The 15,694-nt window shown below is 36.4% G+C and overlaps 1 protein-coding gene across 7 annotated transcripts in view; it reads left to right on the top strand.

Moving 5' to 3' along the window:
* Positions 1 to 773: 773 nt before the first annotated feature.
* The window catches only part of LOC106072733 (uncharacterized), a 42,844-nt gene continuing 27,923 nt past the window's right edge, over positions 774 to 15,694 (top strand). The window contains exons 1-2 of one of the 7 annotated variants that reach the window (XM_056027295.1): positions 774 to 1,390; positions 2,924 to 3,017. In XM_056027295.1, the coding sequence (XP_055883270.1) occupies positions 1,333 to 1,390; positions 2,924 to 3,017 (152 nt within the window). In that variant the 5' untranslated portion in view covers positions 774 to 1,332. Of the gene's footprint in view, positions 1,401 to 2,923; positions 3,018 to 8,089; positions 8,279 to 15,694 lie in introns of those variants that run through there. The other 6 variants (XM_056027299.1, XM_056027297.1, XM_056027298.1 and 3 more) reach the window with 6 other exon arrangements.

Below are 15,694 nucleotides of genomic sequence, written 5' to 3'. Positions count from 1 at the left end.
TTTCACTGAGACAACACGGCAAACTTAGGTACAACACTGGAAGGGTAGGTAATAGGGTAGGATGTTCCTCACATTGCCTAACCAAAGCGTTGGACCAATTCTAAATCATCATTCTAATCATCTGCCACTTTGATGAAAAGTATGTCTCTTCCTTTGGTTGTTGTACTTACATTACTAAATTACTATTAAATCTAGGAGATCTTACAATATAAAAATAAAATACTTTAAAAAATACAAAGTTTATATTAAGTGTATCAATTAGTTTGGATCAGTCATATAGTTACATTTGTAATAGATCTAGACTAACAATAATAATTTTGATCTATTACAACTGTTTATACAAATTGTTTTTGTTTAGCGCAATTTCATGATTTTAGCTTTCTCAATACGCTATGATTCTACCACTTGTCCGGACCATTTGGACAGAACGGGGTATGTGGGTGATCGCTTTTTAAATGTATTTATATAAAAAAGATGATCTATCTAAAGCCTTTTCATGCTTCTCAATCCAACAGGGTAACGACTCTGCTAGCAAAGAGCTTATGAACATGGAAGATTATATGGTTATCTATTGTTTCTATTTCATGTTTGTGTTCACTAAGCTTCAGACGGCGACCTATAAATGGGACTAATTCAGCTTATACCACCTCTTTAGTCAAGTACACTATTTGACTTGTAATTTTTTAAGACATTAATCATTTGTCCAGTAATAACTTAGAAAAAAATATGTGGGAGGGGGGGGGGAAATGCAATTGATGCAATTTTTTTTTTAAAAGTCAATAGGCTAGTTTGTGTTCAATGCTAGTGGAACGTAAAGTTGACTTGTATGTAAAAAGAAAAAAAAAAAGAAATATACATAAAAATTAATAATTTCTACATTATGTTAAAAAATGGATTGTATACAACAGGATTGGATATGATTGGACCAATCAGTTCAAAACACAATTAGTATAATGATCATCCTCTTTATTAGAACAACACTCTATCCACTTCGCTGCCAGTTTCGGGAATTTCCACACATCAACCTACACAACTTTTTCCTTCCATTATTTTAAGCCAATGACAAGAGTGTAAGCTAAAAGTAGGAATTTTATTTTTTATTACCCATCCAGGGGAATCCCCAAGACAATACTGCATTTGGTGGAATTTCTGAAAATTGTAATTTTTTAAGAAAATCAGTCCAGTGCATGATAGAAATCTGTTTTTTTTTAAATAACAAACTTAGTTCCAAGAGATGTAATGCCAATTCCAATTTTCTATTTTTTTGTTCAGGACAATGTTTAGAGGATTATGGATGTATTTAAATGTTCTTTATATAAGCACTGAACTGTGATGTATGCAGCGTTATGTATCCTACGATTCTGTATCCAATGTAAATTCAATGTACAAAGTAAAGCGATGTACGAGAACTTTAAACTTTCACCTCTAATGGAAGCAGTCTCGATTAGTTTTTTAAATTTGATCATTGCTTAGAATTTCTCCAGATTATTATATGGACCATAATCTAGCGATCGCCCTATACAAATAAAAAAATCTTTTTCTGTATCTGTATTGTGGTTTATAAAACATAAAATATTAATATGAGTTGTCCGGTATACTTTATAAAACATTATAAAAATGTGTCTCAATAACATAAGTGTCCTTTCAATACTGTCCATAGTTTCTAGCCTAATAAGATTTCAGATACGGCAGAGAATACAAAAATGTCGAATATATTTTTGTACTAGATTATTAAATGATATAAATTATCTCAATATGGTAGAGTTTATATCCCACTTTGTATGGAAGGAGTGATAAAGTGCTTTGCTTCTGAACCGAAGTTCCCGGGTCCGAATCTTGCTGAAGACTGGGATGTTTCATTTCGGCATCTTTAGGGCGCCTCTGAGTCCAGCCAGCTCTAATGGGTACCTGACATAAGTGGGGGGAAAGTAAAGGCGGTTGGTCGTTGTGCTGGTCACATGACGCCTTTGTAAATCGTGAGCAAACAGAAACAGATGACCTTTACATTATCTGACCTATAGACCGCAAGGGGAAATGTTCTTACTTTTGTGTATGGAATGAAAATGATCTTGTTTAATTATTAGATGTCTTTAAAGGTTATATTATGTTGAGTACGTATCGGTTTAGTTACTGTAGAGTTTCTCTCAAATTGGCTGATGACCCCCCCAACCTCCCCTTTTCACTAGCAGTTGTTGTTTTCATCACGCAGAAGACGTTGATAGAACAAAGCTAAGGAGCTCGGGAGAAATTCGATCGTTGGAGCTCAAGTCAGATGGGCAGACTCGCGCTAGCGTATGAAGATTTCAATATCTTATTTCAACGACATTGAGTCAATCTTGTTGTAGGTCTGGTTTAAAGATGAAACATCGCTTCTCAATTGTATTTTAATTACTTAAGTATTGGTAATAATTGAGTTGTGACTTGATGTTTGGCCAATATTCAACTCAGGACAAAATGGACTAATTTCGATCCACCTTGTCACTACGTCAAACTTCACAATTTGACGTCCCTGATAGACGGAAGTGATTTTTTTAAAGTGGTTCGACCCGAAATAAACATTATAAGCCTAAGACGCATAATAAACATTTTAAAACTAAATTGTATTCATCTACTATTCATTTTACTCAAAGTAAAGAAAACGCATAAAGAATCAAAATTTCACAATAAATCAGATAATAGATTTTTGTTTTGATAGAACTATGAAATCATTCAGAAGCTGAAACTTCACTGATAAATAATGATCAAACAATGTAAAAGAAATGCAGACATTCAACCACACCGCAAAAAACAAAAACAGAAAAAAAACCCAAGCTCTGATTTCTTTACGCTCACACCCTGAAGCTTTATTATGTACGAGGCCCCGACCGATAATGCCGCGTAAACTAAAAATAGACATAATATTTCTGAGAAATTTACTCTGCAGGACTCTTGAAATTAATGTTAGTTTACTACAAGATATTGTCACCGAAAGTCAGGGAAGCTATTGGCATGATGGAGGCCAACAAATGCACAATATGGTAGGTGATTGTAGTATTTCTATTAGTTAAAAAAAAAGCCAAACATTCACTGAACCGTTGTGTGTAGTTTTTTTTTTATTTCTAGACCTTGAAAATGAGTTTGAAAGATAAAACATTTTTAAACTATTGAAAACTTTGAAGCCCACTGGCATAGTGGCATAGACATACAGTAATGTTGTGGGATAATGATTAACACTGCCCATACTGGCCATCAAGACATAGACATACAGTAATGTTGCGGGTTTATGATTAACACTGCCCCATACTGGCCATCAAGACATAGACATACAGTAATGTTGCGGGTTTATGATTAACACTGCCCATACTGGCCATCAAGACATAGACATAGAGTAATGTTGTGGGTTTATGATTAACACTGCCCCATACTGGCCATCAAGACATAGACATACAGTAATGTTGCGGGTTTATGATTAACACTGCCCATACTGGCCATCAAGACATAGACATACAGTAATGTTGCGGGTTTATGATTAACACTGCCCCATACTGGCCATCAAGACATAGACGTTTATTACTTTTAATGACAATGTCTTCGGTTCGAAGATTAAAGATGAGTGCATTATTTAACATGACTACGCAAACCCAGTTGCGACCTACATATTTTTCCACAACTGAAACAGAGAAAGCCGTTGTCCCACGCGGGTATATTGAAATCTTTCATTTCGTCTTTAATAAGGTCTTCTTTGGGTCTCAAATGTGTGTCTCGCGGCCTTTGTGAGTGCTCTCTAACAGACTCTTTCAGAGGCCATCTGCTGCCAACTACTATTCAGTAGACGAATAAACATGAACACTATCTCTAGTGTAAGCGTTAAAAAGAATAAATAAAAAAAAAAAAACAAGGTCACAAAGACAGTTTGTGTGGAAACACAAACTCAAAATCGGTCCCCGAAGTTTGTCCACCCAGGCAGGTAAAAGGGCAGGTTTCAATATATTCAGAAAGAATATCAAAATGAAATTCTATAAAAGGCTAATGATTGAGAAGAATGGAGAAAGTTGACAGATCCTGTGTGGTGCCCCAACGGTCAAGCAGACCAAAGGGATAGGTGAAAGAGAAGGTGACGCTTAATGTGAACCTGGCCTAACTGATGTCATATAATGATTATCTAAGTGATCTAATTGTATATTATGATTATCTAATTGATCTAATTGATTTGCAAAGTGTCAATCTCTTATTTAAAGTCTCAAGAATAAAAAATTCCTTTAGTTAAGTGTTATACTATGATAGTTTTGCACCGCAGTTCACGCGATAATATGAAAATCTACTTATTAATTGTTGTTTTAAATTCTGTTCCTCTTATATGCATATTAAATAGTATGACAAAACTTAACAATACATCTGTAAAATAATTTTTGTTTTTACAAAATTCTAAAACCGTTTGTATAAATGTGTAAAAAAATATGGTAAATAGTCATCTCCATTACTATAGAGCCTCCAGTGTTTGTTTCTATTAATAGTGAATAATTGTAAAATGATGTATTTTTATGAAAAAACTGCTTGAATAATTGATAAGTTGATTTTAAAAATTAAAATTTTCGCTATTAGAAAATAAAAAAGCCACTGCTTCAGAACTTTGAATGGACTACAATATCATGATGTCGAATTTTTAATATCTTTTCTAGTTTACGAGATCTAAACGGGACGGACGGACAGACCACACAATACTAATGGCGTCTTTTCCCCTTTCGGGGGCCGCTAACAAAAACAAACCCACACTGACTCACTGGTTTATTTATGTACCTACATAGCAAAAAATCTTTTGAACTAGCAAACGTATTCCAATGAAATTGTGTACACACTTTGACCTCTTAGGTGCTCACTAAGATACGTTCTTGACATATTCACAATTTGAACGCCGCCATTAGCGAAAAATCTTTAAAATAGTTAGATTTCTATTGAACCTATTTCTCTTTTAGACAAAGTCAAAGGACTAATAGGATCAAAGGATACATCTATTCCCTTTTTATTCAAGACAGCATAAATCTCTTATTGTCCAGAGTCATCCAAGACTATAATCATTCTGCTGTGTGCATCAGACCCACCAGTATTTTAGTCAAGACAAACATGTACAATTTAGAACTGGACTGATTCGTCACAGTGAATATGTTGGGTTATCAAATCTTTTTTTTTCGGGATAGAAATTGATGTTATATTATAAATTCATATCTTCTATAGTTTACATGCTATAATGAAAGTAATTCAGAAGCGAGCGGGAAGGCATTCAAAAGGGTCTTATACACAAATACAATGAATGAAAACCAATTCATATTTCCCATAATAGATATGTGGGGAGGCAATAGGAAGGGAGCATTCGATTGAGACTTTAGGAAAAGGATTTTTTTCCCTCTAGGTCTGATAAGGAAGGTCTTAAGAAATGTGTGCGGTGTCTAATATTCATTCATTGCTTCTATTATTATTGATGGATGCAATTTAAAAAACAAAAGGAAAACTAACCAAAGGTGATTACATATCTAGAATACAAAGCTGAAAAGTGTGTTCTAAGGAGTCGATCCATTGGAAGATGCTAAAAAAGTTTTTGGTTGTCATTGTAATAGAAATAGGCCGAAAAATGTGAAAGTGAGGTTGGGTTGGGGGGGGGGGTTCCGTTTGAAAACTAGCATAGAGAATATTCCATAATTCGAAAGTTAATTAAGAAACGAAAGAAAAGTCAAAGATTGTATGTACTGGTCGAGAGGGCAAAGGGGATAATGAAAGTAATACTAGAATTTACGGCAACAAATGTATGTGTGTGCGTGTCGGAGGGGGGTATGAAGTTGGTCGTTCAAGTCAAAAGTTTATGTCAGAGAACATTAGGATTAGGTTAAAAAAACAAATGGGGGTTTTGAGACATATAGAGACATAGAGAGAGAGAGAGAGAGAGAGAAAGAGACAGAGACAGAGCGGATCGTCTCATTTGATTGTACCAGAGACACTACTTCACGGGCTAAAAGAGATGTTCTGGTGATCGTTCAAATGTGGCACAGTTTATTACAAAAATCAATGTGATATTCCGACTATAACAAACAATATCAAGCCTTAAAGCCTGGTACTAGGCCCTTGCCGGTGTGCAGTGTTAGTTACTTATAAGAGGTTGCACATACAATTAAATGTCATTAGGAAGAAATACTGATATTTTTTTTCTTTTTAAGAAAGTTAAAAAAAGAAAGGCATTGTGGGTTGGGGAGGGAATAGACTTGCCAAAGAGAAGGTTAGGGCATGTGCAATACCAAATACAATTCAAAGTCATTGTCCATAGATTGTGCCATGATTTATCATTTTCTCCTATTTCTGTCTTAATAGTGCTACCCCTACAGTCTCGTTTGTATCTTTTTGTCCTTGTGTTGAAGGGCTAGTTGTTTTCTTCCAATATACAGCATTAGGTAAACCTACTTAATGAATTGCCAGATTTAATACTCTACAGTTACTTTAATACGTAGTGTTTTAATTGTAATTTAATTGTATTCCAATGTCATACAGAATGATAAGTTAATGTGCTGTTATATTTTGTACACAGTTATAAACTTAGTAACTGTTGAAAGAGATTTCATTTTTCATTGTCTCTTCTTCTTGCAGATACTTTGTATTATAGATTTTGAGATGATACAATTGTATTTTCCTTGTTCATCACAATTACCCTAGTCGTCTGTGCATGTTGGAAATGTCTTCTCTAAGAAAATCAAACAAGAAAAACATCAAAAAAATACTTAAAAAACCACAAGTTATATTAAGCATTCTTCTATCAATTAGTTTGAATCAGTCACGTAATTCAATTTGTAATAGAGACTAGACTAACAATAAAAAATCATTTATACAAATTTAAAAAAAGGGGGGACGACCATCGGCGCCGCAGGATTTTGTTTCATGGGAGTGCAATCTTCCACCTATGCTACAAATCAACGTTGTGACTCGGACGATGGCATGTGAAGAACTTTCTTGTATCTCTTCTATCAAAAATTGGTGGATGTGTTTAACCTGCTATTTTAATTTACACTCTTTACTATTGCTCAAAGAAACTATAACATCTATCACATCGAAAGATAACTGGCAAGGATTTCTCCTACAAAAATGAAAAATTATCCCATTCTAGACCTTAACTAAATATAATGATAACAATAATTATGTGCAAATGAAAACAAATCGTCACCATTAACGTGCCCTAGAATATTGGACACTCTTTAAAGTGCAAAGAATTGCAAGCCTAGAATAAAACGCACAAGGTCGGGCATGAATTACAGATTTGCTTCTTCTTACAATAATAGCATATCTGTACTACTGTACTTCAGTGGAACTTGTTAAGTAGCTACTTAGAAGTAAATTGATTTTTTTAAAGGTGTAAAATGTACCAAATTGCCTAAAATGTGTCTACTTAGAATTTAGAGGGCTGTACGTACATGGTCGGCCACCAATTGTTGATACGCCTAGTCAACTCTACAACTGCATGAACTTATCTTTTCAATTGTATTTTAGTCACCAGTGGAAGCACTTATTGTTCAGTTGCTAATTGCTATTGATTCGAAGGTGCGAAAAAATGGCTAGAATTTGGCTACACAGAATCCAGAAGGGGTAGTGGTGCAAGTACACCACCTTGTCCCCCCCCCTCCTGCGGGCGCCCATGGTAATGACCTAAGTTTGAACTCGGCTTTCAAATTTCACATGTAGTACCCGACGGATGTCATAGTATGAACATATATATTTTGTTCAAATTGTTTGCTCTAAAAATGTTTTTTTTTTGGTAATGCAAAATTGTAAAACAATTCTCCTAACGGATAATAGAGATTATTATTCTTATTATTATTTGATTTTTTAAAAAATTATCCACGTTTTTATAGTTAAATGAATAAAGAAAGCGTACCATGGACTTTTTTTTTTCTTGGAAACAAATAAGTTTGTGTAAATATTTGTAAGAAGCGGGGTGAGGGGGTGATCATTTCTTATGAAAGGTTTTGAAAGCACCATGTCAGGTATCACTATTTACACACCCAAAAGAGTCCCTATTATAGAACAGCGCCCTATATAGTTGTGCAACTCTTCTTACCTAATGATGGAATGCACACTATTTCTGAAAAGACTTGTTTGTCAGGTCGATGAAACCAGCCAACAGATTGTAGCTTTGCATTCAAGAGCTGACATACTTCAGCCTACAATAAATGCTCTAGTACTATAGGACGTGTCTTTCTATGTGAGCTAAAGCTGCAGATTTAGACGATATTAGCGTAATGGAGACAAAACAATACACAATCTTGTAAGTAATGTATTTTCTTGATTATCCAAAGACTTTAGTTTGACAGCTATGTACATTTCGTATTGCACAAAGCTTTAAAGTTGATGCCATTGCTTTCTAAAGGTGTCACGGCATTTCTTTTAGATAAAAGGGGGAGGGCTGAGTAGTAAAGCGCTAGGATTTGTAACCGAGAAGTAGAGTCGACTAATTAATGTGCTGACCACATGACACCCTTATTTACTGTCGGCCATAGAAACAGATAAGCGTTCTTCGCCTGACACAAGGATTGTAATGTAAGAGAGTGTACATTACTTTCTCTCTCCCCCATACCATGCACACCCAAAGACATCCTCGATCTGATACCTTGTGCAAGAAATGACATCTATAACATTGGCTTTGCAGAAATATAGACAAATCATGACAACAACAAAAATAGACAGGCATAGTGACACTATTGATAATGAAGTATAGCTACTTTAAAAAAATGCATCATTAATTTCTTTATGTTTTTGATTTTATGTAATTTTGTCCATTTTTTTTAAATATAAGAATATTACAATAATATTATCCATTTTATATAGTTTTAAAATTTATTACACTATGGACTTTTGCGATAAATTATAAATACAATATTCCCTTCTACGTTTAGTCATAGATGTCAAAGATACGATTTACATTACTTAAGGAAATGAATACAATATTATAGAAAATGAAAACGAGGCGTTATTTGGGCTATATAAGTTAGCCTAAAGGAAAATGTAAGAAAATAGAAAGATGAAGAAAAAATTTATAATATGGATGGATCCCTCATTGAAGTGTCACTGTTGAAAACTTGATGATATAAATTGTTATGCAATCGAAACAGCTATTAGAAAATTGATTTGACGGTGATTGATATGACCTCCATCAGTGGCAAGTCAGCTGGAGATCATCTCATAGACATATGATTAATGACGGTGATTGATATGACCTCCATCAGTGGCAAGTCAGCTGGAGATCATCTCATACAAATGTGATTAATGACGGTGATTGATATGACCTCCATCAGTGGCAAGTCAGCTGGAGATCATCTCATAGACATATGATTAATGACGGTGATTGATATGACCTCCATCAGTGGCAAGTCAGCTGGAGATCATCTCATAGACATATGATTAATGACGGTGATTGATATGACCTCCATCAGTGGCAAGTCAGCTGGAGATCATCTCATAGAAATGGGATTAATGACGGTGATTGATATGACCTCCATCAGTGGCAAGTCAGCTGGAGATCATCTCATAGAAATGTGATTAATGACGGTGATTGATATGACCTCCATCAGTGGTAAGTCAGCTGGAGATCATCTCATAGAAATGGGATTAATGACGGTGATTGATATGACCTCCATCAGTGGCAAGTCAGCTGGAGATCATCTCATAGAAATGGGATTAATGACGGTGATTGATATGACCTCCATCAGTGGCAAGTCAGCTGGAGATCATCTCATAGACATATGATTAATGACGGTGATTGATATGACCTCCATCAGTGGCAAGTCAGCTGGAGATCATCTCATAGAAATGGGATTAATGACGGTAATTGATATGACCTCCATCAGTGGCAAGTCAGCTTAAGATCATCTCATAGAAATGGGATTAATGACGGTGATTGATATGACCTCCATCAGTGGCAAGTCAGCTGGAGATCATCTCATAGACATATGATTAATGACGGTGATTGATATGACCTCCATCAGTGGCAAGTCATCTGGAGATCATCTCATAGAAATGGGATTAATGACGGTGATTGATATGACCTCCATCAGTGGCAAGTCAGCTGAAGATCATCTCATAGAAATGTATTTAATGACGGTGATCTATATGACCTCCATCAGTGGCAAGTCAGCTGGAGATCATCTCATAGACATATGATTAATGACGGTGATTGATATGACCTCCATCAGTGGCAAGTCAGCTGGAGATCATCTCATAGAAATGGGATTAATGACGGTAATTGATATGACCTCCATCAGTGGCAAGTCAGCTTAAGATCATCTCATAGAAATGGGATTAATGACGGTGATTGATATGACCTCCATCAGTGGCAAGTCAGCTGGAGATCATCTCATAGACATATGATTAATGACGGTGATTGATATGACCTCCATCAGTGGCAAGTCATCTGGAGATCATCTCATAGAAATGGGATTAATGACGGTGATTGATATGACCTCCATCAGTGGCAAGTCAGCTGAAGATCATCTCATAGAAATGTATTTAATGACGGTGATCTATATGACCTCCATCAGTGGCAAGTCAGCTGGAGATCATCTCATAGAAATGTGATTAATGACGGTGATTGATATGACCTCCATCAGTGGCAAGTCAGCTGGAGATCATCTCATAGAAATGGGATTAATGACGGTGATTGATATGACCTCCATCAGTGGTAAGTCAGCTGGAGATCATCTCATAGAAATGGGATTAATGACGATGATTGATATGACCTCAATCAGTGGCAAGTCAGCTGGAGATCATCTCATAGACATATGATTAATGACGGTGATTGATATGACCTCCATCAGTGGCAAGTCAGCTGGAGATCATCTCATAGAAATGGGATTAATGACGGTGATTGATATGATCTCCATCAGTGGCAAGTCAGCTGGAGATCATCTCATAGAAATGGGATTAATGACGGTGATTGATATGACCTCCATCAGTGGTAAGTCAGCTGGAGATCATCTCATAGAAATGGGATTAATGACGGTGATTGATATGACCTCCATCAGTGGCAAGTCAGCTGGAGATCATCTCATAGACATATGATTAATGACGGTGATTGATATGACCTCCATCAGTGGCAAGTCAGCTGGAGATCATCTCATAGAAATGGGATTAATGACGATGATTGATATGACCTCAATCAGTGGCAAGTCAGCTGGAGATCATCTCATAGAAATGTGATTAATGACGATGATTGATATGACCTCAATCAGTGGCAAGTCAGCTGGAGATCATCTCATAGAAATGGGATTAATGACGGTGATTGATATGACCTCAATCAGTGGCAAGTCAGCTGGAGATCATCTCATAGAAATGGGATTAATGACGGTGATTGATATGACCTCCATCAGTGGCAAGTCAGCTGGAGATCATCTCATAGAAATGGGATTAATGACGGTGATTGATATGACCTCCATCAGTGGCAAGTCAGCTGGAGATCATCACATAGAAATGGGATTAATGACGGTGATTGATATGACCTCCATCAGTGGCAAGTCAGCTGGAGATCATCTCATAGACATATGATTAATGACGGTGATTGATATGACCTCCATCAGTGGCAAGTCAGCTGGAGATCATCTCATAGAAATGGGATTAATGACGATGATTGATATGACCTCAATCAGTGGCAAGTCAGCTGGAGATCATCTCATAGAAATGTATTTAATGACGATGATTGATATGACCTCAATCAGTGGCAAGTCAGCTGAAGATCATCTCATAGAAATGGGATTAATGACGGTGATTGATATGACCTCCATCAGTGGCAAGTCAGCTGGAGATCATCTCATAGAAATGGGATTAATGACGGTGATTGATATGACCTCCATCAGTGGCAAGTCAGCTGGAGATCATCTCATAGAAATGGGATTAATGACGGTGAACGAGCTATGGTCGGAACGATGTCTCTCTCACAGCTGTTTTCTTCAGGCCATTTGGGATCAGCAGCTTCGAAGGCTTTTCCACGGTGTATCACAGTGTGCTGCTAGCTGTCTAATGATCAGCGGCTTCTGCTTTTTCGTCCTTGTTGAGCCCCAAAGCTTTTCACTTGCTTGGAAAAAAACTGCAGGCAGCAGAAGTTTGAATTCAGAGCTTTGGTTAAAGTGATTTAGTTCGTCCATCTTGGTTCGATGATGACCACTTTTGTCATCCAGTGGGCTAAGGGATTTGCACTGGGGTTTGTGCCTCCTCATGTAAATCGTGAGACCTATGCGAGCCCGAAATGTTCGGCTGCACACTGGGCAGGTTATTCCAGCTGGAGCTAGTATCATTGGCCTTGCTTTTCTTCTGTGGCGTTTTTCTTCTGCTAGCGCTGTTCTCTTTTTCTCAGCAATTTGTGTGCCAGTTTTCACAGCGCGACGTCATGATGCTCTGTCATGTGCCTCTGTCTCCCAGGTGGCTGGGTCTATGCTGAACGCCTTCAGAGAAGTTTTGAGGGTGTCCTTGAAGCGTTTTCTTTGTCCCCCTTGTGAACGCTTTCCTTCGCTTAGTTGGCCATACAGGAGTCATTTAGGAATGCGGCGGTCTTCCATTCTGCAGACGTGTCCTGCCCATCGCAGATGGGACTGCATCAGGATTGTGTGGATGCTTTGCAGGCCCGCTTTTGAAGCACTTTAAAATCTGGTATTTTCTTGCCATTTGACATTCAGTAATTTTCTTAGACAGATCACGTGGAAGTCGTTCAGTGATATATACGTGCAGAGCTACTGTACAACCTTGAAAATACATAGCTTACATCACTTCCTACATTCTATACGAGATTTGTACATATGAAAGAAAATTATAAATAGAAAGCTTTTTGGTGTGTCTACTGTACACTGTAGAACAGGGGTGGGCAACCTTTTTGTATCGAGGGCCGCATTTCTTTAAATTTGGGAATGGCGGGCAGCATATGTATATACAACTTAGAAAGATACTCTAGCTAACTTTTAATTCATAATTACACTGTATTATATTCACGTTTCTTTTTTTCCACACTCCACGTTAAGGAATTACAAAAAGAGTTAGCAGTATTTGAAATAATTTTTTTTAAATTGCTGTTGTCTTTTTATATTACAATAACCCCACTAATATACAGTTGTACTTATTGTGCAGTATTTTACTTTTTACACTCGTGCATAATGTTCCGAAACTGTGAAACTAGCTTACTAGTTGTTACCCTTGTGACTGCTGTCAAATTACAGTCAGTCAAAATCGACCAGTAATTATACCTGTTTAGTTTCCCCCCACCCAAAATAAAATGCTTGTTCACTGGATGAGACAATATATGTTCCGGAAGTTAAATGTCGGGACGAGCGAAACTTGCCCTTTTGGAGCTGACCTTGTCCTTCAATGGTGCATACTAAATCAGAGACCCGAACAGGGCCTTGGCCCCAAAACCCTCCTATAGAACCAAAACTATTCGGAGAACTGCCTGATCTGGAGAACATTGCGCGGTTCATCTTAGATTACTGATCTGAACCCTCCAACATGTAAAATGAGAACAAAGAAGAACAACAGATGTATGTGTACACAAATAGTGTGAACAGCAGCACATTTTTTTAAGTGTTGACATACAGATTCTGGAACTCATAAGACTCATGTGGAGGTACTGACTGGAGACTCTCTTTGCTCGGAGTTATGTCCTCTGGAGCTAAATCAGCTTCTGCGCTAAATGATGAGCTAATGGTATTGAAAACCGGTTCTTGACGTCTTAAAATTTGCTTTTATAAATTTCAAAATTAAGGAATCTAAATAAGTGTTGTACTTTTAATCATTTCACTAGAAATAGTTTCACCTTTCAGCAAAGGAAAATGACAAAATCTGTTTTCTTTTGCTTGATTGTAGAAATGGGAAGGCCTTATTTGAAAAGATTTAACATCCATTTACATTTCATATGTAAAAGGCTCATTGCTACGGCAATTATGAAACATGAAATCTGTCTTCCACTGTTCATTAGAATTATTGGTAACAAGGTCACAGTCAATGTCCTTCAAGTAACACAACAATTTCTTCCTTGAGATTTTATATTGTTCTCGTTTACCTTGCCCATGCTAGGATAAGAGGAAATATTGGATTAATTTATTCATAATCGTAACTACCTGAGGTTAATACCCCTAACTCTAATACGTTTGATTATGCAGGTGGGTATATCTGTGAAGATGATATTTTATGCAACTTTGTGCAAACTTTCCTGTTTAAAGTTTATGGTTGGGATATTTTAAAAACCCCACCATTTTACTCAGTCAAAGATCAAGCTCCACTAGTTGTCACCCTTTCCATCTTGTTCCAAGCATACCCAACATTCAACACAGTTCTTCATAGCATTGAATAAATACTGATCAGAGATTGTGTCTTAAAATGAGTGTATTGGTGTATAGCCAATAAGCATAGTCTTCGTTTGATTGAAACTTTTTAAAATGACAGTTTCAATAATTTATAATTATATTATTTTTAATATATTTGTATTTTTATAAGTATATACTGTGGGCACACCTGACTTCTGTAGGTGTCGGCGGGCCGCATAAAACACTCCGGCGGGCCGCATGTGGCCCCCGGGCCGTACTTTGCCCACCCCTGCTGTAGAATCAACTTTGTCTGTATGTCTGGTAAAAAGTTAGAACATATTTTTTTCACCCATTTTGCCATTCTCAGATCAAGTTGAAACTTTGCACGATTACTCATTGAACCTGACCAGACATCAATAAAAAAAAAATTCGTTAATTAATGTTGGTTATCAAATATTTAGTCTGATTTCGAAATAAGGAGAATAAATACTACTTATAGAGCGTTGTTAATGTATATATGGATTTAATCTCCGTATTAATTAATTTTTGACACGCTCACACATCACATCCTCAGATCAAGTTGAAATTTTGCAATATTATTCATAGTTGATGACAATACACGAATCAATTAAAAAATTAATTAACTAGTTAATCATTTAGTACTCATTTATTAATTTTGTTTACATAGCAGAAAGCGAGCTAAACCCTGTAATGTTCAGATAAATTGCAGTAATTAGCGGTTCTTTTCCTAGGATAAGCTTTGAATTCATTTTTCTATCGCTGATAGCACCAACAACTGTGTATTATTTTGTTTCCAACAGTGATCATTCAATATGACCTTGACTTTGGTTTTGGGGTTGGGGGGGGTTCTCTTTTTATTTCAAAATATTTCCCAATCTTTTCCTCTTTTCATTGTCTTAGAGTGGCTTAGACGTTGTTTTTTTTTATGATGGTCTCATTATATTGCCACCACATTTCTTCACAGCTCTTTCTCTTTTCTTTATTACTCTTAAAATTGATCTTAAAAATCAAAGAGTAGACAAAGGGGACATTAGAGTGATTAACTTTAATGTGGAAATCCCCAGTATTCTTAACAGTAGAAAAAACAACAACTCAAAACAGCAAGATATTTTTAGCTATTCGCCTTAGATTCAAACTCCAATAGAGATTTCAAAAAGTGAAGAAAAGAAAAAAAATTTCATTTAGTTCTAACAGTCCCTAGTTTTATATGGGTGTGTAAGTAGTTTGTGTGTGTGTGTGTACCCTATCTTTGAATACCACGCCATTGAATGTGCTGCTGGAAGCCTCTCTGCAACGCCTCAAAATTTAGGTCACCAGTAAATGTCCATGGTTCAATATTCAATTCTTCCAGTTCAAGCTTTTTATTTGCTTTTATAAATGTT

Source organism: Biomphalaria glabrata, chromosome 4, assembly GCF_947242115.1.
Source record: "Biomphalaria glabrata chromosome 4, xgBioGlab47.1, whole genome shotgun sequence".
NCBI lineage: Eukaryota > Metazoa > Mollusca > Gastropoda > Planorbidae > Biomphalaria > Biomphalaria glabrata.
The sequence above is the reverse complement of the archived record's forward strand: the minus strand, read 5'-3'. Positions and strand labels throughout refer to the sequence as shown.